The following is a 24469-nucleotide window of genomic DNA, read 5'->3' as shown; positions in this document are numbered from 1 at the left end:
TAGAACATACGTGAAATATGAACACGCGCATTCATGTGTTCTCTATGTACATAATGCAGAAGGAAGAACTGGAAAGAATGAAGGACGTGTTGCATGATTTTATGGATTACATGGAAGATCCATACGGCACGGTGGATGCCTTAGGGGCGAATTGTTATAATACAGGTTGGAACGATATAGACCAGGACGACATCTATTACAAGGAGCAAACAGTAGCGGACGTAGTACGGTGCAGACTCCTGACACGAGCATTGTGGTTTGCGAACGGTGACAACACACAACACAAGAACGCGAACGGGGGAAGTGCGCATATGAGTGCAGACGAGGAGAGACTGAGATGCGACGTAGTTAACGCTTTTGGGTATATACTGCACCACAAGTATTGTGCACATAAGACAGCCTGGACAAGAGGCATAAAGTATGCCTGGAAAACAGTGAAATCCATGGGAGACCCTGGAGGAATTAAGGGAGCAGACAGAGGTCCTGTAATTGACGCAAGGTGCACAGAATGTGGCTATGACATTAAGAACCCGGTAGTGAGAGTAGTAAACGGACACATGGCACAGTTGTTAATACATGAGGGGAACCTAATGCACAAAATAGGACAATTGGAGCGTACCGCGCACTGCGCTATGCAGTGGAAGGACTATAAGTCGGGTCCGGGGAGGACTGATGGCAACGGAAACGTGGACTGGAAAAATATCCCTGAAGTAACAAAAACGGAAAAGGAGATAGTACAAAAAACGCAGGCGGCAATTCAGGAAGTGACAGCAAAAATAGACGAAGAAATTGAAAAAAAGAAAAGTGAACAAGATAAAGGTAAAGATACGAATACGACTCGTAAGAATACGCATATACGGCCGATACCGCTGATACGGATACGACCGCATAGGGCCCAATACGAATGGCACGACTGACTACGGCCACATACGTACCGTACGAAAAGCACGGATGCGAGGCATGCCGCCACAACAACACGCGGCGACAACAACGCACGCGCGAACAACAACGCACACGCGGGGGGGAACAGCACAACAGCACAGGGCGGCCACTTCGCTGCCTCACGTAGTGTGAGCGGCGACCACAGCGGCGGCCACAGCGGCGGCCACAGCGGCGATGGCCACAACGACAAATAAAAGTGTACTGCTACCATCTACCCCCAGTTCACCGAGTGCGCCACCCACCATGCTTTTCCTTCCTTTCTTCTTTTTGCTTCTAACACTGTCCGGCCATTGCTGTACCACTTGTGTTCCTTTTTTTTTTTATCATCTTTGTACCATTTTGTCTTCCTTCTCCTTTTTTCAGCAGCGGAAGCCAAGAAGAAAAACGAGGACGGCAAGAAGTCAACGGACGCCAGTACTAAGGACCAAAGTACTGAGAAGGCGCAACTACCGGCGGCTCCAGTATTACCAGCCAGACCACCACCACCAGCTCCACCACCAGGACAGCAGACGCCGAAGGACAGTAGAGACAGCAGTTCACGTAAGTACCATGTATCAGGCGACACGTCAACCTGTGGGATCCACACACACAGTGAGACTAAGGAGGTAAATGGGAGTACCGCCACCATTACAATCACTACCGTGAATTCCCCATCCACTGGATGCTCCGGAAGTGGTACCTCAGGTAGTGAGTCCGATGAGAACAAAGAACGAGAGAACAAAAAAAAAAAAAAAAAAAAAAACACAAACACAGCATCTCAGAGACAAAAACAGAGGCGAATGAGACTCACCGGCACAGCGATCGGTCGGCCGCGGCAGACCCCGACAGCCGCGGGTTGTAGACGTCGACAGACGTCGACACAGACAGACACGCACACACTGTGTTGTGTGTTGTGTGTTGTGTGTCGGCGAGAGAGAGTCCTTTGCCGGGGTGGCACCGTAACCACCGTTCGCACCTTGGCCAACCATCCAGCGGCGGACCATGTGCCCAACCGACCGTGGTGAACCTGTGGCAAATCCACCAGCGTTTCAAACTTTAGCTTCATTACGTTCACTTTTCCTTCCGAATTTACAGGTAATGATCCTTCCGCAGTAAGGACGACTACTAGTCAGGATCCATCAGTAGTCACAGCAGCACCCGCACCGGGACCAGTACCACCAGCAGAAACGGAATCAGCACCTGCACCACAGCCGCATCCGACGAACTCAGCACCAGCGTCACCGCGACAGATACCCGGCAACGCAGCCGGCCAGGACGACACAGAACCCGCCAAAACAGTAGCGGCGACACCGGCATCACCACCGTCATCGGGCACTGCCCTGACGACGACATCATCGGGTGGTGGTGGTGGCAAGGCTGGTTCTGCACTTGATGGAGCCCACGGCACGCAGGCCGTTGATGGCGGCAACCATGACCCCTCTCCTCTCAATCCACCGCCACCAAAACCGAACCCGAACCCAAATCAATCGGGTAGTAGTGGCAGTTTCAGTGATGCTGATTTGGCGAATGGAGTTTCTGGTGGGAACGGACAGGCAGGTGCTGCCGGGGGCGCACCAGGACGTGCTGGCGCAGGCGGCAGTAGTGGTGGTGGTGGACGCGGTGGAGAACGTGGTAGCGGCACTGAAGTTGGCACCCCTTCCGTGCCGCCCGGCCTCAGATGGGAAGATGTCATCCCCTATACCCTTGCCCTCATTCCCGCGGTGGTTGGTATTGGGGTTATTGCGTTTGTCCTATGGAAGGTAAGTATATACGACAATGACGGAATGCCGCATGTGCAGGATGTTTATACCTCAGAACATCCCTACGGGCTCCAATATATGATCGTTCTAACCAATATGCCCCTACACCCGCGTTCATTCCTTTTTTCCTACCGTCCTCACCCTCCTCTTTACCCCCCTTTTTCTGCTTAGTATTTTACGCACCTCGCCCCACGACGACGAACATATCGAACCGTTCGTGACGTGCCGTCACCGCCACTAGACGAAGAAATATTGCAGCATCTGCAACGAGGCGAACTACCGCCACCCGATTACGGGTACACGGTGGTTAGGGATAGGCCACCCGCGTCAACATCCGCTAGAGCACGCCCACCACGCGTGCATAAGCGCACGATCATCGAGCTACATCTAGAAGTGCTCCACGAATGTGAAGTGGCGGCATGGGAAAACGTCAAAGACGACTATTTGCACATACTCGTTGAAGAGTTTATGGCGGGCCACAACACCTGTACAAGTAGCTCGAATGTCTGTACCCGAGACGACGGTTTAGCAACCCAGGACTCAACAACAAACGCCGATTCACCAACGCGCGATACACCCAGTGACTCCGAACAAACAGACCCTTGTCGACCTCATAACCCCGATCCATGGAGTTGTATGGAAATCATACAGTTAGCAACGGACCCTTGTGCACCTCACGACGACGACCGATGGAGTTGTATGGAAACCATACAGTTAGACCATGCACAACATCGCCCTTCCGACAACGGGGACGCGACGTCGGCGTGCACCCAATGGATTAACTGGATTGACCACCACAAGCATCTATTGCACGAGTGCATGACACAGCCATGGTTTAATGCCCTCAAAACGGAATGGAAACAATACCTGCGTGAGCACATGGCGGCAGACGCCAACAACGGGCAGCGTGCACTCGGTGAGCGTTTCAATATCCCATCCGCAGTGATGAAGAAAGATGCCTGGAAAAAGTGGCTCGACCAGCAACATCGGAACATGCGTATGTATAACGCGCTGGAGTGGTTTCCACGTTTGTTGCATAATGTACAGGAGCACACAGAATCGCACAAAGGCGCAGTACCTGTAGTGGGAAAGGACTTAGAAGTGGAAAAAGCCATGGGACCAGCAGATATACGGAGAGTGCGAGATGTACCACGGTCGCAACTGCATCAACAACCTCACATGAAAACAGTGTTAACCGCCAAAATATGGATACTGATCCTTGCATTAGTCATAGAACACTGCGAGGTTGACAGCCGTTTGCAGCAGACGGAGTTATATGTAGATCATCTATTGCAAAATTGTTAACATTAGGATGACGGGGCATATGAATGTGAACTAACGCATGCTGACCGTACACCACTTTTACTTCATTATGTGATATACATAATATATTTCTAGTTTACATTATTCTATACCGTCTTTTTTTTTTTTCTGCTCTGTTCTGCTGACTTCTGTTTCTTTCTGTTTACTTGTGGTTTGTTTTGTGCTTGTTATGTAGTCAACTTCTTTTAACATGACCATAGGAACAGGTGCGTACGGGTTACATGCATATAAAATGTAGATTTAAATGAATAATATGACGGGGTAGTCTTCTCCTTTATGGGAACTTAATTATTAACAGATGCGCACGTGCATTCTACGGGTATAGTGCACAACAAATATAGCATGCGACTACGCATTCGAGTATAAGGAGACATTGTCTCTCCGAGCAAACGCGTTGACCAACGCGGCCGGGTAGAGGCCATTGTCCGCGTAACGCGACCGCGTGTAACAACGATTCGACGAAGTAGCCGAGTAAGCATTGTGCCGAGTGTAAGAAAGGAGGGAGCGCTTGTCTCTCCGAGCAAACGCGGCCCGGGTAAACCGCATTGTAGCCGAGTGTAAGAAGGGAGAGATTGTCTCTCCGCGCACACGCGTCGACCAACGCGGCCGAGTAAGCACGGCTATTGTGTGCGAGCAAACGCGGCCGCGTGCAACACCGATTGGACGAAGTCGCCGGGTGTAACCACGATTCGACGTAGTAGCCGAGTGTAAGAAGGAGGAGAGATTGTCTGTCCGCGCAAACGCGTCCACCACAGCGGCCGAGTAAGCACGGCTATTGTGTGCGAGCAAACGCGGCCGAGTGTAACCACGATTCGACGAAGTAGCCGAGTGTACGAAGAAGGAGAGATTGTCTCTCCGAGCAAACGCGTCGACCAACGCGGCCGGGTAAAGGCTTGCTCGAGGCAAGGATCCAGAGGCGACTCCAGAGAGGGAGCAAACAGAGGGCGGGGGCGAAGGCGAAGGAACACACATATTATATCGGAGCAGGCAGGGGGAATTGAGATTCACTTGGATTAGTGTAGAAGAGGTATTTGTTGTGAAGGGGGGTATTTTTTTGTTAAGGGGTGTATTTTTTTGTTAATGGGTGATGAGATTACGTGTGCTGTTCCTAAGAGTACTATTGTTGAGGGCGTATTTGGGTTCAGGATTTTAGTGGGGGACAACTATTTTGAGTATGCAGGAGTAGAAGTTTCTGTGGGAAGCATATTATTCCGCAGGATAATGTTCACTTAATGTGGACTTTGAATAAGCATCAAGGACAGTGTCATCCTATATAGAAGGAAAACAGTGAGCACGCAATGTGGGAATATTTAATATTATTATGGGACAGATTTATTGAGAAGGGGAATACAGGGGTCAAGGAGCAGGATATTGTGCAATATAAGGTATGTTCATATATATAGAATAATGGAGGAAAGGCATGAATGGTATTATGAGGCAATATTACAATGAAACTGAGGCATTCTTTGGGGACTCATGTTCGTCGCTGTTGGTAGCTGCTATAAGTTCTTCAAAAGACGGGAAGGCAAAAGGGGAATATATATATATACGAAGGACAGTATAATAGTGTTTAACATTATGTAGAAAACTAGAGTGAAGGAAAGTGTATAATTCGCATAAGAATACATAATGTATGTTATACCCATAGGAATATTTCTGGGAGAACGTGAAGACAGTATGGCAGAAATTTAAGGACTATATGAAGCAAAAGGAGAACGCAGGTGACATGAAGGTCATGTGTGATGCATTAATAGATCCGGACGCTAGTGGAGGGGGAAGTCAGACGGACAGAGATATGTGTGAGTTAACACTGATAGCATTACACTTTAAACATGAAATTCATGAAGCCGTGGCGAATAAGACCTCAGGGCATATAGACAATGAGATCAATGCGCAGAAGACAATAATGTTATATATGAGGTGCATTTTAGTAAATATTTTTATGAAGAAAATTATAGGCAGAAATTGTTTACAGCGCACTGGTGGACAGCAGGCATTTGGTGCAGCGGACGGGATATTCAAAAATATGGCAGGAAAGGAGGTAGGTAATATTGAGTGTGAGCGGAAGGATGCAGGGGAAGGAGGTATAAAGGGGGTACGAGAGGAACATAGAACTTTCTGGCAAATAATGGACAGGTGGTTTGATAGGACTAAAATGCTGTTAAGGGATGGGGACTGGGGAGTATTAGGGGAAAGTTGCATGGTAGAAAAAAAAAAAACAAATGGAGGAAGGGACGAACAGTTGGGTGACTTGAAAGAGAACGTAAAAAAACAAATGGAAGAGGTTGGGGACGATATTGCGCAGAAAATAGAGAGAATATTACCGAAGGTCAAAACATGTACATCTAAAGAATGTGTGAAGAGTGCAATAGAACAAGAGAAGCAGAAGGATTCTCTTTCCACAGCTCCCAAAGGTAAAGGAGACGGACAGTCGGGACCACCGCCCGGCAAACCCGCCCCGGCCAAACCAGCAGCAGCCAAACCACCCGGCAGCGACGGACACGCAGTATCGGCGCAACCAGTAGCGGCGCAAACACCGGTAGCACCACCATCAAGGGGGACGTCATCATCGGGGGCGATGGCATCATCTGGTGGTGGTGGTAAGGGTGGTGGTGGTGGTAAGGCTGCCGGTGGAGTAAGCAAGGGCACGGGCAAGACCGTGAAGGCTGGAAAAGGACAGGAATGTGATGGCGACTTGGCACGGAGGGACCAGCCTAGCACAGTGTACGTGGTGCCCCCACGTGATGTAAGTTAGATTAAACAGCGAGAGCAGGCATGACCACGACGCCGGAATGGAACACACAGGAATTTATTCATAAGGGCACGTGCACATATATGTGTGGGTGTACGTGTATTCAGGAGGAAGAGTGTCGCGAACAATAATCAGCAATATTTAAATATGTTCATGTGCAACACGTAGGATAATGAATGGAACAAGTGGAAGCAAGTGTTGCAGGAATTTACGGAACATATGGAGGAAAAAAACGACCTCAATGATGCATATGGTGAAAATTGTCACAATTCTGGTTGGGATGATATAAAAGACGACGGCACATTGTTCATGGGCCAAACAGTAGCGGACGTACTCAGGTGCAAAGTTATGAGTGTTGCATGGGGTTTCGCAAATGGGTGGGGCCAGAAGACGGACACGTGGGCAGGAAAGAGTGAAGCACAGAGGACAGATATAGACATGTTAAGGTGCGAAGTAGCAAATATATTTGGACATATACTACAGGCAATGTATTGTCCGCGACAGACAACGTGGAAAAGAGGTATAGAGTATTCCCGGATAGCATTCAGGAAAATGCAAAGCACAGGAAAAAATGGAGCTGGAGTGGTAGCGGGTCCTGTTATCGACGGCAGGTGTACAGCATGTGGGTACGGCGAGAATCGAAGGTGGGCACACGCCATAAATTTGAAAGTAGTAGAGTGGCTCATGCAGGACGCAGGAATATTGGGAGAAATAAAGGCAATGGAGAAGCAATGGCCGTGTAACACACAATGGAAAGATTACATTAAGCAGCTGGACCCAGGGTCGAGCTATATTGAGGAGGGGAACACACCAGGGGGCAATCTCAAAGACCGTTTGAGCGACGTAGGGAAGGAGAAGATACAGGAAGCACAGAAACAGATGAAAGGAACAGTAACAAAGATAATTAAGAAAGTGCAGGACGCAACGGAGGAAATAACGAAGGCAGCAAAGGAGGGGTATGAGGAAGAGCACAAGAAAGCACAAAAGGAAATTGCGGACGGTAAGTATACGGATAGTAGCAATACGAATCCGTACTGCCGCATATGGATGCCGCCAACAACAACAACAACACGCACAAACGCAACGGTGCGCAACACGCACACGCGGCGAGAACATCACCACTTTGCTGCCCTACGTGGCTTGAGGGGCGGCCACGACGGCAGCTGCCCCACTTTGCTTGACGTTGAGCGGACAGGACGGAACCGATAGCGGTAGCGGCGCGGGATACACCGGAGTTGAGATGACGGCAACATAAATGTACTGCTATCATGTATCCACACAGTCCACCTAGACCCAGTCGACCGAGTTCACCTCACCGCACGCTTGCTGCCGCCTGACCCAATTCACCGAGTCCACCTCGATCCACTGCATCGACCCACTGCATCGACGCATGCAGCCGGACCGTACCCTGGCGCTGCCTGACCACACCGTCCCGCCCATGTTGTGCCACTTGTGTCCCTTTTTTTTTTTATCATCTTTTCGTCCATGTTCCTTCTTCCTTTGCAGCGACGGAGAAGACAAGCAAGGACAAGGACAGTCCTGCGCGACCCCCTGCACTTGAGGGAACAGAGGCAGGAACATCAGGGCCACCACAGGCAGCGGAAACTAAGAGCCCCAAAGCAGCAGGATCCAATGATAAAGACCCAGGCGGCACACAACCACAAGCACCGGCATCCCCAGTATTACCAGCAAGACCACCACCACCTCCTCCACCCAAGGGGAAAGCTTCTGAGGGCACCCAGGGGGGGAACGATGCAGACAAAGCAGGTAAGTGCACAGAGAGTTCCACCAGTACGATTACGCACGGATCCAGCGTTAGCGTAAGCCTCGGGTGCACTCCAGATTCCGCGTTGGGAGTTCCCCCTAGTACACTCCTGAGTCCCACGGATCCAGCGCCAGGTAACAATTCCTATGCACCATAGTGCAAATAAACACCCGAAGTAACATTAGAGGCACAAAAAAAAAGAAACAACAACTTTTCCGGAGAGAGCGGGACACACAAGACGCACAGAGAGATACCACGGCTAGAACACCGAGAGCGAAACCACACGTCGAATGAGAGTAACCGGCAGAGCGATGGGGCGGCCGCGGCATGTAGACAGACAGACGTAGACAGACGCACGTCGACAGACAGACCGACACACACTGTGTGTTGTGTTGTGTTGTGTGTGTTGTGTGGCAGCGACACAGTGCCTTCCCGCGGTGGCACCAGCCAACCATCCAGCGGCGGACCGTGTGGCCAACCGACCGGGGTGAACCATCCGAAACATAACTTCAGTTTCATCACATTCTGCTTCCTTCCCTTTCCCTGTCTCCCCATTCACCACATGTTCAGGCGATGCCGTCGTCGTTGACGGCGGTAACGATGACCCCCCTCCTCTCAATCCACCCAAACCAAAACCGAACCCGAACCCAAATCAATCGGGTAGTAGTGGCAGTTTCAGTGATGCTGATTTGGCGAATGGAGTTTCTGGTGGGAACGGACAGGCAGGTGCTGCCGGGGGCGCACCAGGACGTGCTGGCGCAGGCGGCAGTAGTGGTGGTGGTGGACGCGGTGGAGAACGTGGTAGCGGCACTGAAGTTGGCACCCCTTCCGTGCCGCCCGGCCTCACATGGGAAGATGTCAAGCCGTACACCCCCGCCATGATCCCCGCGGTGGTTGGTATTGGCGTCGTTGCCTTTTTCCTATGGAAGGTAAGTATATACGGCAATCACGGAATGCCGCACGTGCAGGATGTTTATACCTCAGAACATCCCTACGCGCTTCACTATAAGATCGTTCTAACCAATATACTGCTACACCCACGTTCATTCCTTTTATCCTACCGTGCCCACCCTCGTCTTTACCCCCTTTTTCTTTGCTTAGTACTTTGCGTACGTCGCCAAACGCCGACGAACATATCGAACCGTTCGTGACATCCCGTCACCGCCACTCGACGAAGAAATACTCGACCATCTACAACGCGGCGCACTACGGCCACCCGATTACGGGTACACGATGGTTAGGGATACGCGGCCTGCATCTGCTGCGGAGCGACGACGACGACGCCATCCACGGGTGCATAAGCGCACAATCATCGAGCTACATCTAGAACTGCTCAACGAATGTGAAGCGGCCGCATGGGAAAACGTCAAAGACGACTATTTGCAAATACTCGTTGAAGAGTTTATGGCGGGCAACAACGGACATAGTAGTTGCCCCGATGCTCCTAGCACAAACCAGGATTTATCAGGGAACAATGTGTCCTCCACCGTGGATCCATCCACCGAGTCCGACGGAACAGATCCATGTCCACCACATGCACATGACCCATGGAGTTGCATGGAAACCATACAGTTAGAAGAGGAACAGAGTCCTGCCCCTACTGTTCCGGGGGCCGCGAAGTCGTACTGCACCCAATGGATTACCTGGATTGACCGCAACAAGCATCTATTGCGGGCGTGCACGACGAAGCCGTGGTTTTTGCAGCTAACGTTGGCATGGAAACGATACCTGCGTGATCACATGGCGGCAAACGAAGCATCCGGTGAGCACAGGACAGCGGCAACCGTGCCGATGCAGAAACTGCGGTTGTGGAAACAATGGGTGTCCCAACAACATCGGCACATGCGTATGTATAGTGAGCAGGAGTGGTTTCAACATTTGTTGAATACTGTACAGGAGGCGACAGTGTCGGAAAAAGGCGAAGTACCTCGAGTAGAAACACACTTAGAAGTGGAACAAGTAACGGCAGCAGCAAATATGCTACGCGTGAGAGATATACCACGGACGCAACCACTCCATGAGCAATACTACAAGCAGAAACACTTAATTGCCAAATTGTGGCTACTCCTCCTTTCGTCCGTTATAGAAGACTGCGCGCTCGAACGCAATTTGCAGGATAGGGAGTTATATGTGGATGCTTTATTACGGAATATGCTACATTAGGATGAAGGCGCTCATGCATGCGAAATAACGCATGCTCATCGTACACCACTTTTACTTCATTATATGATATACATAATATATTTCTTGTTTGTACTATTCCATACCTTCTTTTTTTTTTCTGCTCTGTTCTGCTGACTTCTGTTTTCTTTTGCCTTGTTTTGTTCTTGTTATCTAGTGAACTTCTTTTAACATGACCATAGTAACCGGTGGGTACCGGTTACATGCATATAACATGTAGATTTACATGAACAATATGAACGGGTCGTATTCTCCTTTATGGGAAATTATTTATTAACAGATGAGCACGTGCATTCTACGCGCATAGTGCAGCACAAATATAGAATGCGCATAATCATTCGAGTATAAGGAGACCTTGTCTCTCCGCGCAAACGCGGCCGCGTAAACCGCATTGTAGCCGAGTGTAAGAAGGTACACATTGTCTCTCCGAGAAAACGTGGCCGGATAAACACGACTGTCCGAGTGCAGCGGATTCGACGAAGTAGCCGAGTGTAAGAAGGAGGATAGATTGTATCGCCGAGCACACGCGGCCGCGTACAGCATTGTCGTCGCGTGTACGACGGTACACATTGTCTCTCCGAGCAAACGCGTCGAGCAACGCGGCCGATTGTAACCACGATTCGACGAAGGATTGTCCGAGTGTAAGACAGGAGGGAGAGATTGTCTCTCCGAGCAAACGCGGCCGGGTAAAGGAGATTGTGTCCGAGTGTAAGAACGATTCGACGAAGTAGCCGAGCACACGTGGCCGATTGTACGGGCTTGTCGACGAAGGATTGTCCGAGTGTAAGAACGGAGGGAGAGATTGTCTCTCCGAGCAAACGCGTCGGTCCGAGTGCAAGACCGATTCGACGAAGTAGCCGAGTGTAAGAACGGAGGAGAGATTGTCCTTCCGAGCAAACGTGGCCGCGTAAACCGCATTGTAGCCGAGTGTAACCACGATTCGACGAAGTAGCCGAGTGTAACACCGGAGCAGAGATTGTCTCTCTGAGCACACGTGGCCGGCTACAGGGGATTGTCGACGAGGTAGCCGCGTGCAACACGCAGGACCATTGTCTCCGAGCAAATGCGGCCGAGTCCGTACCGGAGTCAGCACCATTCGACGAAGTATTGTCCGAGTGTAAGAACGGAGGGAGAGATTGTCTCTCCGAGCAAACGTGTCGACCAACGCGGCCGATTGTAACAACGATTCGACGAAGTAGCCGAGCAAACGCGGCCGAATGTAAGAACGGAGGACGATTGTCTCTCCGAGCAAACGCGGCCAACTGCAACACCGATTCGACGACGTAGCCCAGTACCAAGGCCGAGTGTACGACGGAAGAAGACATTGATGTTGTTGTTATTACTGCGGTTTGGTTGTGTACGCACACACAGAGACAGTGTGTGTGACAGGCGTTTAGTGGAGAACGGGTGTTGTTTTTAAGGGGTTTATTCATGACGCGTTTTGCGTGTGTAGGCAGTAGTAGTAGTACTGTTTTTTTTTTTTTTTTCTTCTACAGAGGTTGCAGACGGTCGGCAGGACGGCGGAACAAGCATTGATTTTGTTGTTATACTGCGGTGTAGCCTACACCGGTATACAAAGGCGTATTCATGACGCGTTGTGTTTGAATGGTAGTGTCGTGTACTTTTTGCTATTTTTTCCTGTCGTTTTGTTTTTTTTATTTTTTTAATTTTTATTCGTTCTTTTTTTTTTTTCTTTCTCTTCTTGTTATTCTATCCTGGTATTTTTTTCTCTTTTCTCGATATAGTTCTACCTTAGCGAAGCTATAACTAGTGTACGGTAGCACACTAGTGAGCACAGGTACCAAGGATACCAGCACTTCGCGTAAATATTGTTGTAGACATGCAGGAACAATAATTAGTTAGCAAAATATGAACATATTAAGACACAGAATGTTATAAGCGTTACCATTGAATATATGTAGCATAGTAATATTTCCAAGGGTCTGGACACTTTATAGTATACTAACACAATAATACTAACATGTCAGCAGCGAACCTAGCCCAGCTGTTGGCCCAATGGGTACGGGAAGCGGGCATTTCCAAACAGGACGAGTATGAGGTAGGAGCACACAGGAATAGAATACCAAAACGGGTGGTTACGTGATAGGGTTTTATTGGTGAAAAAGAGAGTGGATCGCAGCGGCGCAAATAGCATTAAAGCACACATGAGCGTGTATATATTGCCTGTGTTTCTCTTACATTGTAGGAAGCAGTGTGGAACAAGACCAAAGAGGTCATGGCAGAATTTGTGAATTACATGGACGACGACAACATAATACCGTATGCATCGAACTGTGATAACGCAGGATGGAACCTTCCCGGACGTCCTGGCGACGGTGACATCTATTTTGGACAGACGGTGGGCGATAAGATTGTATGCGTACTTATGGTAGGGGCCTTATTTTTCATGAATGGGTGGACTAGTACAGAAATGACTAGACTGAAGGAAGATAAAATCAGTGAAAGAATAAGGGAGCACTTACGATGCATAATAGTACATATGTTTAGCGCCGTATTAGACGCATACGTGTGTCCGAGTGGGCGGGGCACATCCTATGCATGGAGACAGATGGAAGGAATGCACAGTGGGCCCGGCAGTTGGGGGGGGGGTTCGATAGAGCGGGGAAAATGTGGTAGAGAACTAGTTGCGCATGGGAAGATGCGAACACTTGACTTAAATGCAGAAGTAAAGAAATGGTTAGGGGGAAACAGCAAACTACAAAAACGACTTAAAAACGTGAAGGGAACTGCAGCATGTCGGACACAATGGCAGCAGAAATGGAAAATAGAGGAATTCTTGAACAATGAGAATATGCAGAATCAGGAGAACTTAGAGATTACTCGAGAAGTGCACGACTTGAGGGAAGGCATGAAGGACATATTAAAGGAGCTCGCGAGAGAGGTGGAGCAGGGCGAAGAAGAGAGGCTACGGGCGAAGAAGAGGAAGTTAGGTGAGACAGGCGAGGTTTGGGCAGAAGGAAACAAATTAGAAAGACGGAGGCAGCATAAGCACACACACGACAACTACAGACAGTGTAGAAGTAAAAGGGACAGAGCAACACGAAACAACATGCAGATATGTGAACAACGTTCATTCCTGTATCCTTCCAAGAATACCAAAAGTACATACGGACACTTCTAATTCCCATTTTTGCCCTTTATTGCAGCGAAGGATGGCCAAAACGGACAGGCCTCCACCAAGGCGCGAACACCATCATCCAAGGAAGCGCCAGGTAAGGACCGATGGGGAGAAAGCACGAATACGGACACTACGCAAACGGCTGGACACGGCCGGCACGGACACGAGCGCCACCAATACGACTGCGCACGAATATGGATGCCGCCACCACAACACCGCAACGGACGCAACACACACGCACGGCCACAACACGCACGCAGCGACGACGGGAGCGGTAGCGGTAGGGGCGACCACTGTGTACACGAGTGTGCAGCGTACCGTGCACAGACGACGAGGGACGAAATGACGGCCACAAATATAAGTGTACTGCTATCATCCGTCCACCTGACCGTGCTCTTGCTGCAGCGTCACCGACCATCCAGTTCACCGAGTGCACCTCGACCCACTGCGTCGACCCACTGCACCGAGCCGGAAGGTACCCTGTCGCTACCTGACCGCACCGTCCCGGCCCTTTCTTTCTGTACCAATTGTGTTCTGTTGTTGTTTTATCACCTTTCTAACATCGTTCTACCGTCTTTCTTCCGTTCTTGCTTATTGTAGCGAAGGACAGCAAGAGCAAGGCGGCCTCAGACGGTAATGGGGACAAGACCAAGAAGACAGAAGAGCCACCACCGAAGAAGCCAGAAGATCCACCAGCTAAGGTACCAGAGGCACCAAAGGAGGTTGTTCCTGAGAAGAAAGTACCAAAGGCACCAGTATCAGGGGGAGATTCAGTATCCAGGGCAGATCCCACAGCTGGAGGACAGGATGGGGTAGCGACAGTATCGGGGCAGCAACCACAAGCACCGGCACCCCCAGTATTACCAGCATCACCACCGGCACCACAACCGCCACCTGCGGCACCAACAACGGAAGCAGGGGTTGGACGAGCCGGAGCCGCAGCAGGGGCAGACGGGAACTCCACAGAACCAACGGTTAAGGTTTCGGATGCAAAGTCCCCAGGTAAGGCGCCATGTCCCGACAGCAACGGCACATCTACAGGTGTCTCCATTAGTTGTGAGACTACCTCGGATGCAGCACTGGGCGAGACACCAGAAGTCAAAAAACTCCTGGAGGAGGAAGACAAGAACAAGGCAGGTACAGCCTTGAGGGAGTGTAACAGACGACGGTAGTGTCCGGAGTGCATGTCGACCACAAAATCAAACAGAGCACACAAAACACAGACATCAACAATTTCCGCAGAGACAGGGAGAGACACCACGGAGCGAAAGCGAAACCAAACGTCGAATAAGAATGAGCGGGACGCAGAGCGTCAGCGGACAGAGCGATGGGTCGGCCGCTGGATGTAGACGTAGCCCGATGTCGCCACACACACTGTGTTGTGTGTTGTGTGGGACAGAGAGCGAGTCTTTTCCCCGGGGTGGCACCTTGCCCCAGTCCGCCGGGGTCATCAGTTAAACGACGGCAACGAACTATCAGCGACTGGACGGTGAGTCCAACGATCGGTTGCATCGTGTGAGCAATCAACCATACAACGCAAACTTCAGTGTGCTCATGTGTTCCTTCACCCTCCTTTACTTCAATTTACAGGTGCAGATCGCAGAAAAAGTAACAGTGTACCAGAGCCTCCCGCAGCAGCTGAAGCAGCACCTGCAGAATCCACACCAGCACCAGCTACACCTGTACCTGCAGGAACACCTGCTGTGTCCACGGAAGTAACAGCGATAACTACTGCATCCACGGAGAATCCACCACCAACAGGAGTACATACTACAGTAACAGGAACAGGAGCAGGAACGGGAGCCACTGTTACCACCGCCAGTACCGGTGCGGATGACCCCCCTCCTCTCAATCCACCCAAACCTACAGCGAACCCGAACCCAAATCAATCGGGGTCGAGCGGCAGCGGCGCAGGCGGCCGCGGTACTGGTACTGCACAAGGTGCAGGAAGTGGTGGGGCAGGTGCAGAGCCAAGTGCAGGTAGCGCACATGCAGGATCAGGTTCTACTGGTCACCAAACCCCGGGTTCCTCAGGACCAGGTGCAACGGGGACTGTGAAACCAAATTCCTCAGGCACTGGTTCTACCGGTCATGGTACTGCAACTACAGGAGGTGACGGAGGTGGCTGGGCACTGAACCTGAAACTACCAAAACCAAACGGTAACTTCGGAGGATCCTATGGAACAGGTCCCACACCCGATCCACATGGTACAAGCTCCAGTACACCTAAGGAAGGCGGCACTCTTGCCCCCGACCTAACCGCCGATGTCTTTACCGCCACTACTCCCGTACTCTTCTTCCTGTCCGCCGTCGCCGTCGCTCTTCTTGGTTATTCCCTGTGGAAGCTACGTATACACGTAACACCGTGTATGCGTATCCGTAATATGTACCATAGAAAAATGTGTTCCTAAGCGGGATCTTTTCATCATTCCAACACAAATAGATTCACCGCACCCGGCTTTTTTTCTTCTTTTTTTTTTTTGTTTAGTACTTTGCGTACCTCGGAACAAAACGACGACGAAAATATCGAACCGTTCGTGACGTGCCGTCACCGCCACTCGACGAACAAATATTAGACCATCTACAACGCGGCGAACGTCCGCCACCACCCGATTACGGGTACACGGTGGTTAGGGATAGGCCACCCGCGTTAACATCCGCTAGAGCACGCCCACCACGCGTGCATAAGCGCACGATCATCGAGCTACATTTAGAAATGCTCAACGAATGTGAAGTGGCGGCATGGGAAAACGTCAAAGACGACTATTTGCACATACTCGTTGAAGCGTTTATGGGGGACCGCAATGGGCACAGTGGTTCCCCGGCTTCTTCGTCGAATCACGATTCACCAGGGACCAATGTTGCCTCCACCTTGCATCCATCCACTGACATCGACGGCATAGATCCATGTTCACCACATGACTGCGATTCATGCAGTTGTATGGAAACTATACAGTTAGCAACGGACCGTTCTGCACCGAATGCAGCCGACCCCGATCCATGCAGTTGCATGGAAACTATACAGTTCGCAACGGACACTTCACCACCCACTGAAGACGACCCCGATCCATGGCGTTGTATGGAAACTATACCGTTAGCCACGGACCCTTGTCCCCCTAACGAAGATAACCCCGATCCATGGAGTTGTATGGACAACATACAGTTACAACTGGACCCTTGTTCACCGAATGACCAAGATCCATGGAGTTGTATGCAATCCATACAGTTAGATGCAGAACAGAGTCGTGCTCATTCCGACCCCGGGGATGCGACGTTGGACTGCATCCATTGGATTAACTGGATTGACCACCACAAGCATCTATTGCACGAGTGCATGACACAGCCGTGGTTTATGCAATTAAAAGCGCATTGGAAACAATACTATCAACAACATGCGACAAACGAAGTATCTGGCAACAGTGAACACTGTGAGCACGGTCATATCCCGTCCGCAGACATGACGAAACTGCGGTTGTAGAGACAGTGGGTCGCACAGCAACATCGGCACATGCGTATGTATGGCCAGGAGGAGTGGTTCCAGCATTTGTTGAATAATGTAGAGGAGGAGACAGCATCGCAAAACGGCGAAATACCTGGCGTGGACAAAGACTTAGAAGTGGAACAAGTCATGGCAACAGAAGATATGCTACGAGTGAGAGATACACCGCGCTCGCAACTGCATCCGCTACTGTACCTCCACAAGCCGCTATGCGCTAAAACATGGATACTGATCCTGGCATTAGTCATAGAACAGTGCGAGCTCGAACGCAGTTTGCAGGCTAGGGAGTTATATGTAGATGACCTATTGGAGCAACTGTGACACTAGTATGACGGGGCATATGAATGCGACATAACGCATGCTGACCGTAGACCACTTTTACTTCATTATGTGCTATACACAATATATTTCGGGTTTACATTATTCTATACATTCCTTTTTTTTTTTTCTGCTCTGTTCTGCTTGTGCTTACTGTTGCTTTTGTTTTGTTCTTTTTCTGTGTAGTCCACTTCTTTTAACATGACCATAGGAACAAGGTGCGTACCGGTTACATGCATATAAAATGTAGATTTAACTGAATAATATGAACGGGTCGTATTCTCCTTTATGTGACGTTAATTATTAAAAGATGAGCAAGTGCATTCTACGGGTATAGTGCAGAACAAACATAGCATGCGCATAAGCATTCGAGTCTAAGGAGAGCTTGTCTCTCCGAGCAAACGCGGCCGGGTAAACCGCATTGTATCCGAGTGTAAGATAGGAGGATGCTTGTCTCTCCGAGCAAACGTGGCCGGGTAAACCGCATTGTAGCCGAGTGTAGGAAGGAGGAGGATTGTCTCCGACTAAAGCGGTTCGAGTGCAGGGGTCAGAGGGACGCATTCGAGTAAGGCTTTCGCGGGACGGATTCGAGGGAGGGAGCAGAGAGCGCGGAACGGGGAGGACGGAGAGGGAATACACATATTATGTGGGCGAGCAACAACGACGCCAGGAAGGCGGCAACGACGGCAGAAGCAGTTAATGTTGTTGTTCTTACTGCGGGGTTTTAGGTGTACGCAGAGACCGTGTGTGTGACAGGCGTTTCGTGCACACCGGTGTAGAAAGCGGAGCGGGGGCATTCATGTCGCGTTGTGTGTGTACGGTAGTCGTAGTAGTACTTTTTTTTTCCCGTTCTTCTCGTTACTTTTATGCTTGTTTTTTTTTGGTTTTTTGTTCTATTCTTTTTTCTTTTTCCATTATTCCTTTTTGTTCTGTTTTCCAATATATGCGTTTTTTTATTTTCTTTTTCCCCCCTGTTTCGCAATTATTAATGAAGCATACACTTCTTCTACAGCGTTTAGTTCACGAATATGTTTTATTAATGTGAACACAGTTGCTACTGTGACAAGTCAAGGGCAGTTGTGCAACAATATAACAACTATGAGGCAGTGTAATATGTGCCACAACAGTTGAATAAACAGTTACAGTAATAGACGCAACATGGCCGCGGCCTTACGGAACCTATTGGTGGATTATATTCAGCAAAGGAACATGCACGGACAGCACCAACCATATCAGGTAATTTTAATGCGCACGTACCATGAATAGAAAAGAGAGAGGAACATGGACAGAGAACATAAACGACGGGATTTTATGACAAATGTGAGTTGAGGCGTTATGGAGGCAACATATTAAACATTGTGGAACCGGCAGGAGCACACTGTTATACATATCATTTTATTCGATCATAGAAAGCAATATGGGATGACATAAAGCAATTGTTCGACGACTTCACAAGGACTATACAACAACCGGATGACACCTTCGCTAAGGCCACATGTGAAGCGGGCGAAAAAGAGAAAAAAATACAAGCAAAGGAGATGAATATGTGCCGGATGGTAGTGAGCATATTACTATACATGAGCCATGGTGACACGCACGCAGAACTGCAAAAGAGGGCACATGAACACGACACAGAGTTAAAAGCATGTATTAGAACTATTATCGGAACTGTGACTATACAGCACTTATTGAAAAGATATTGCAACGCAGATGAGGTAGTCCAGTCTGCTGTCAGCATGGTCAATATGATGGACGAAGATATTGGCCCAGGGGTGGTGAATAATACAGGGTGCCCGGGCTTGAAGGTGCAAGGATTAGCGATAGGTGGAAAGGATGTGACCAGTACAATAGGACAATGGATATTGCAGGGAAACATTCTGGACGGTGGCACAGGCCACGTGGATTGGAATGCCGGCTGCGGGGACGCGACTAGTACCAAGAAACCTCTCACCAGCATAGAAAGCTTGAGCGCCCTCCAGACTATAGTGGTACAGCACGCGCAGCAATTGCAGGTGCAGGCCAGGGACATTACGGACAGTATTCAGAAGACACCGAATGGTGCGCCAGACAGCAAGGACAATAAGGGAGCAGCAACACCATCAACGGACACGTCAGGTAAGGACCGATGGCAGAAAGCACGAATGCGACCACTACGGCCGCTATGGATCATACTGCCGAATATGGCTGCCGCCGCCACAACACAGCAACAACGCACACGCACGGACAAACAACGCACGGACGAGCAACATCGGTGCGCAACAGCAAACGATTTTGCTGACGTGCAGTGGCCATGAGCGGTATCGGCCACGACGGCAACTGTAGCGGTTGCGGAGCGGCCGGAGATGAGTGCCCACGGCAGCGGAGACGACATGACGGCAACAACATAAAAGTTGTACGGCTACCATCTAGTCCAAGTTCACCGAGTCGTACATCGACCCACTGCATCGACGCATGCAGCCGACCCTACCCTGCCACTACCTGATCGAACCGTCCCGGCCCCCTTCTTTCTGTGCCACTTGTGTCCTTTTTTTTTTTTATCATCTACCATCTGTCTTCTATCCTATAGCATCAGACCAGAGCAACAAGACAGGCCAGGACTCCTCTCCGAAGGCTTCAGGGAAAGAAAAAGCAAGTAACGGACCACAGGGAACAGGCACCACACCATCAGGAACATCAGCAGATACATCAAACCTGGGAAGGGCAGATGTCACACCTGGACGAAAGGACGGGGGTTCCCAACCACAAGCACCTGCATCCCCAGTCTTACCAGCAGCACCACCACCTCCTGCTCCACCACCAGAACCGGCACCAGAAGAAGGGAAAAACGGAGCACAAGGTGATGCAGCACCGGCACCACCAGCAGGAGCAGAACTAGGGCGCAAGGGTGATGCAGGACCAGCTGGTCCACAGGGAGAAACTGGAGCAGAGGGTGAAGCAGGTCCAACCGGACCACAGGCGGATCCCGCATCAGGGGCAGCTGCGGGACCCGTACAACCACCCCGACCTGCGCCACCACCAGGCCGGCCTAGTGGAACAGAGGATCAAGCAACCACATCACCACTACCCGCAGCTCCACAGCCGCCTAAGAAGGACGACACTACCCCAGTTACAGCACCGGCAGCAACATCTCCAGGTAAGGCGACATGTCCTGGTAGTAACGGCCCATCTCCAGGTGTCTCCATTAGTTGTGAGACTACCTCGGATGAGGTATTAGGCATGACACCAGAAGTCACAAAACTCCTGGCGCAGGACGAGAAGGAGCGGGCAAAGGCACCCATTAGTCCTAACCCAAGTTCAGAGACAGGTGAATCTAGCAGTGTGCACGCAACACATATGCACTAATAACAGTAGTGAAAAAAAAACAAAAACCAAAAAAAAAACACATTTTCCGCAGAGAGCGGGAGAGACAACACGGAGAGAGAGAAACCAAACGTCGAATGAGAATGAGCGGCAGAGCGATCGGCCGAGCGACGGGGCGATGGGTCGGCCGCTGGATGTAGACGTCGACAGGCGTGGATGTCGACACACACACAATGTGTGTTGTGTTGTGTGTTGTGTGTTGTGTGGGAGAGAGAGAGAGTCTTTTCCCGGAGTGGCACCAGCCAACCACCGTTCGCACCGTCCCCGTGCCTCGTCACTCGACCGGCGGTCAACCGTGCCCCGTGCCATGTCCCGCCGTCCGTCTCCTACCACGCCGTCGTACTGCCATCCGACGCCTGGCTCCATCCCCGTGGCACCATGTGGGCAACCGTGACAGTGTTGTCAAGGCTCGGTTGGAACCGTATGGCCAACCACCCGTGGTCTATCATGGGCAATCACCACACAAAACCTTGCATGTCATCATTGTCCTTTTCCCAAACCTTCTTTCAGGACCTGCAGTAAACGTGCCTGAACCACAACCAGCACCAAAAGACCCTGAGCCAGATAAAGCGCAACGACCCTGCAGTCCAGATGATTTCGACCTCTCCAGTAGCTTCGGCGGGGGTACCCCCACGCATTGTACGAAGGGTGCCAGTAGTACCTCTTCCTCAGACAGCACTTCTTCATGTAGTGGTACTAAGAGTAAGGAGGCTGTTGCAGGGGGTGGTAGTACTGCAGGAGGCCCCAATGCCATTACTGGGGGCACACAGGATGGTCATACGTCGCGTTCCGCGCAACCTGCACCGTTCCCTTTCGACCCAGTAAATATATTTACACAGGACATAGAAAATGTCGCAGGAGGATTCGTACCACCGGTTCCAGCACATGGAACAGTGCGTTCATCGAATAACAACCAAGGTCCCGGACACGTTAGCCACGCTGTCCCCGACCTAACCGGCGACGTCCTTACCGCCACTACTCCCATCCTGTTTTTTCTCACTTCCGTCATCGTCGCCCTCCTTGGTTATTCCCTTTGGAAGGTCAGTATATACGACAATGCGGGCATGCCGCATGTGCAGGATGTTTATACCGCAGAACATCCCTACGCGCACCAATATATGATCGTTCGCACCACTATACTCCTACATCCGCGTTCATTCCTTTTATCCTAGCGTCCTCACCCTGCTCTTTACTCCCGTTTTCTGCTTAGTATTTTGCGTACCTCGCCAAACGACGACGAACGTATCGAATCGTTCGTGACGTTCCGTCACCGCCACTCGACGAAGAAATTCTACAGCATCTACAACGTGGCCACCTGCCGCCACCCGATTACGGGTACACGATGATTAGGGATAGGCAGCCCGGCAGATTGCCCGCCGCCCCACGCCGCGGACAACGCCCACCCCGCGTGCATAAGCGCACCATCATCGAGCTACACTTAGCAGTGCTCCACGAATGTGAAGCAGCCGAGTGGGATACGGTGCAAGAGCACTATTGGCAGATTGTCGTGGAGGAGTTTGCGCAGGAGTTGATGCGAGACGAGGAAACGAAGAACAATATCTTGGGTGTTTCCACCGCAGACCATGGTTCTCCACGCACCAATGTTCTATCCACCGTGGATCCACCCACTGACTTCGACGGAACGAACCCATGTCCACCTAACGACCAGGACACCAATCCATGGAAGTGTATGGAACCTATACAGTTAGCAACGGGCCCTTGTCCACCGAATGAAGAGGACCCCGATACATGGAGTTGTATGGAACCCATACAGTTAGCAACGGAACCTTGTCCACCGAATGAACACGACCCATGGAGTTGTATGGAAACCATACAGTTAGCAATGGACCCTTGTCGACCTAAGGAAGAGGACCCAGATCCATGGAGTTGTATGGAAACTATACAGTTAGCAATGGACCCTTGTGCACCGTATGACTGCGCTTCATGCAGTTGTATGGAAACCATGCAGTTAGCAAAGGACCCTTCTGCATCTAACGCCGATGACCGATGGAATTGTATGGAAACTATACAGTTAGAAGAGGAACAGCGTCGTGCTCATTCCGACCCCTGGAATGAACACGCAACCCCCAACTTGCACACGTACTGGATCCCTTGGATTGACCGCAAGAAGCATCTAGTGCAGCAGTGCACGACGCAGCCGTGGTTGCTGCAGCTAACGTTGGCATGGAAACAATACCTGCGTGATCACATGGTGGCAGACGCAGCATCCGGTGAGCACAGGACAGCCGCAACCATGGACAGCAAGAAGCACGCATGGAAACAGTGGATAGCGCAACAACATCGGCAAATGAGTGTGTACAGGGAACAGGAGTGGTTCCATCATTTGTTGGTCCACATCCAGGAGGAGACAGCACCGGAAAAACGCGCAGTACCTATAGCGCAAAAAGCCTTAGAACTGGACAACGTAATGGGAACAGAAGATGTTCTACGAGTGAGAGATGTACCACGCACCCAACTGCATAAGCAACCTTACATGAAAAAACGGGCAACCGCTAACATATGGATACTGCTCCTGGCATTAGTCATAGAACAGTGCGAGGTCGAATGTCGTTTGCAGGAGACGGAGTTATATGTGGATGACCTATTGGCACAGCTCTGACATTCGCCTGACGGCGCTCATGCATGGGAATAACGCATGCTGACCGTACACCACTTGTACTTCATTATGTGATATACATAATATATTTCTGGTTTACATTATTCCATACCGTCTTTTGTGTTCTGCTCTGTTCTGCTTACTTGTGCTTACATTTGCCTTGTTTTGTTCTTGTTATCTAGTGAACTTCTTTTAACATGACCATAGGCACCGGTGCGTACCCGTTACATGCATCTGCAATGTAGAGTCAAATGAATAATATGAACGGGTAGTATTCTCCTTTATGGGAAATTAATTATTAAAAGATGAGCAAGTGCATTCGAAGGGTATAGTGCAGCACACATATAGCCTGCGACTACGCATTCGCGTATACGGAGCGCTTGTCTCTCCGAGCAAACGCGTTGACCAACGCGGCCGGGTAGAGGCCATTGTCCGCGTAACGCGACCGCGCGGAACAAGGATTCGACGAAGTGGCCGCGTCAGGGGTTCGAGGGAAGGATTTGACCAAGTCGCCGAGTAAGAATCCAGAGCGGGAGCAGAGAGTGGGGGGCGGAGGCGAAGGAACACACATATTATGTGGGAGGGCGAACAGCGTCGGCAACAACGGTAGCAACGACGGCAGGACGTAGAAGGACGAATTGATGTTGTTGTTGCTACTGCGTTTTTTTTGTGTACGCAGAGACAGTGTGTGTGACAGGCGTTTAGTGGAGCACGGTGTAGACAGGGGGGAGGGGGTGTATATTCATGACGCGTTGTGTGTAGTGTACTGTTTCTATTTTTTCCTTTCTATTCTTTTTTCCTTTTTGGTACTTTACTTGGGCAGATTTTTCATGT

At 50.4% G+C, this 24469-nt stretch overlaps 5 protein-coding genes across 5 annotated transcripts; all 5 read left to right on the top strand.

The window, feature by feature from the left end:
- Window positions 1-53: 53 nt before the first annotated feature.
- Window positions 54-3986, top strand: AK88_04942 (uncharacterized protein; the record flags this gene model as incomplete). Its single annotated transcript, XM_012482546.1, has 4 exons — window positions 54-840; window positions 1306-1626; window positions 2017-2681; window positions 2853-3986. The coding sequence occupies 4 exons, from the start codon at window positions 54-56 to the stop codon at window positions 3984-3986; spliced, it is 2907 nt and encodes a 968-aa protein (XP_012337969.1).
- Window positions 3987-5302: 1316 nt separating this feature from the next.
- On the top strand, window positions 5303-10684 carry AK88_04941 (uncharacterized protein; the record flags this gene model as incomplete). Its single annotated transcript, XM_012482545.1, has 6 exons — window positions 5303-5389; window positions 5653-6750; window positions 6925-7756; window positions 8263-8655; window positions 9092-9450; window positions 9623-10684. The coding sequence occupies 6 exons, from the start codon at window positions 5303-5305 to the stop codon at window positions 10682-10684; spliced, it is 3831 nt and encodes a 1276-aa protein (XP_012337968.1).
- Window positions 10685-12683: 1999 nt separating this feature from the next.
- Window positions 12684-17319, top strand: AK88_04940 (uncharacterized protein; the record flags this gene model as incomplete). The annotated part of the gene is made up of 6 exons (XM_012482544.1): window positions 12684-12761; window positions 12909-13743; window positions 13870-13935; window positions 14442-14978; window positions 15432-16198; window positions 16330-17319. The coding sequence occupies 6 exons, from the start codon at window positions 12684-12686 to the stop codon at window positions 17317-17319; spliced, it is 3273 nt and encodes a 1090-aa protein (XP_012337967.1).
- Window positions 17320-17349: 30 nt separating this feature from the next.
- On the top strand, window positions 17350-17661 carry AK88_04939 (uncharacterized protein; the record flags this gene model as incomplete). The annotated part of the gene is made up of 1 exon (XM_012482543.1): window positions 17350-17661. The coding sequence occupies one exon, from the start codon at window positions 17350-17352 to the stop codon at window positions 17659-17661; it is 312 nt and encodes a 103-aa protein (XP_012337966.1).
- Window positions 17662-18816: 1155 nt separating this feature from the next.
- On the top strand, window positions 18817-23638 carry AK88_04938 (uncharacterized protein; the record flags this gene model as incomplete). Its single annotated transcript, XM_012482542.1, has 5 exons — window positions 18817-18894; window positions 19068-19773; window positions 20225-20962; window positions 21529-21947; window positions 22229-23638. 5 exons carry the CDS (start codon window positions 18817-18819, stop codon window positions 23636-23638), a joined length of 3351 nt encoding a protein of 1116 aa, XP_012337965.1.
- Window positions 23639-24469: the final 831 nt, after the last annotated feature.

Source organism: Plasmodium fragile (genome assembly GCF_000956335.1).
Source record: "Plasmodium fragile strain nilgiri unplaced genomic scaffold supercont1.83, whole genome shotgun sequence".
In the NCBI taxonomy this organism is placed as follows: Eukaryota; Apicomplexa; class Aconoidasida; order Haemosporida; family Plasmodiidae; genus Plasmodium; species Plasmodium fragile.
This window is presented reverse-complemented; position numbering and strand designations above follow the sequence as displayed.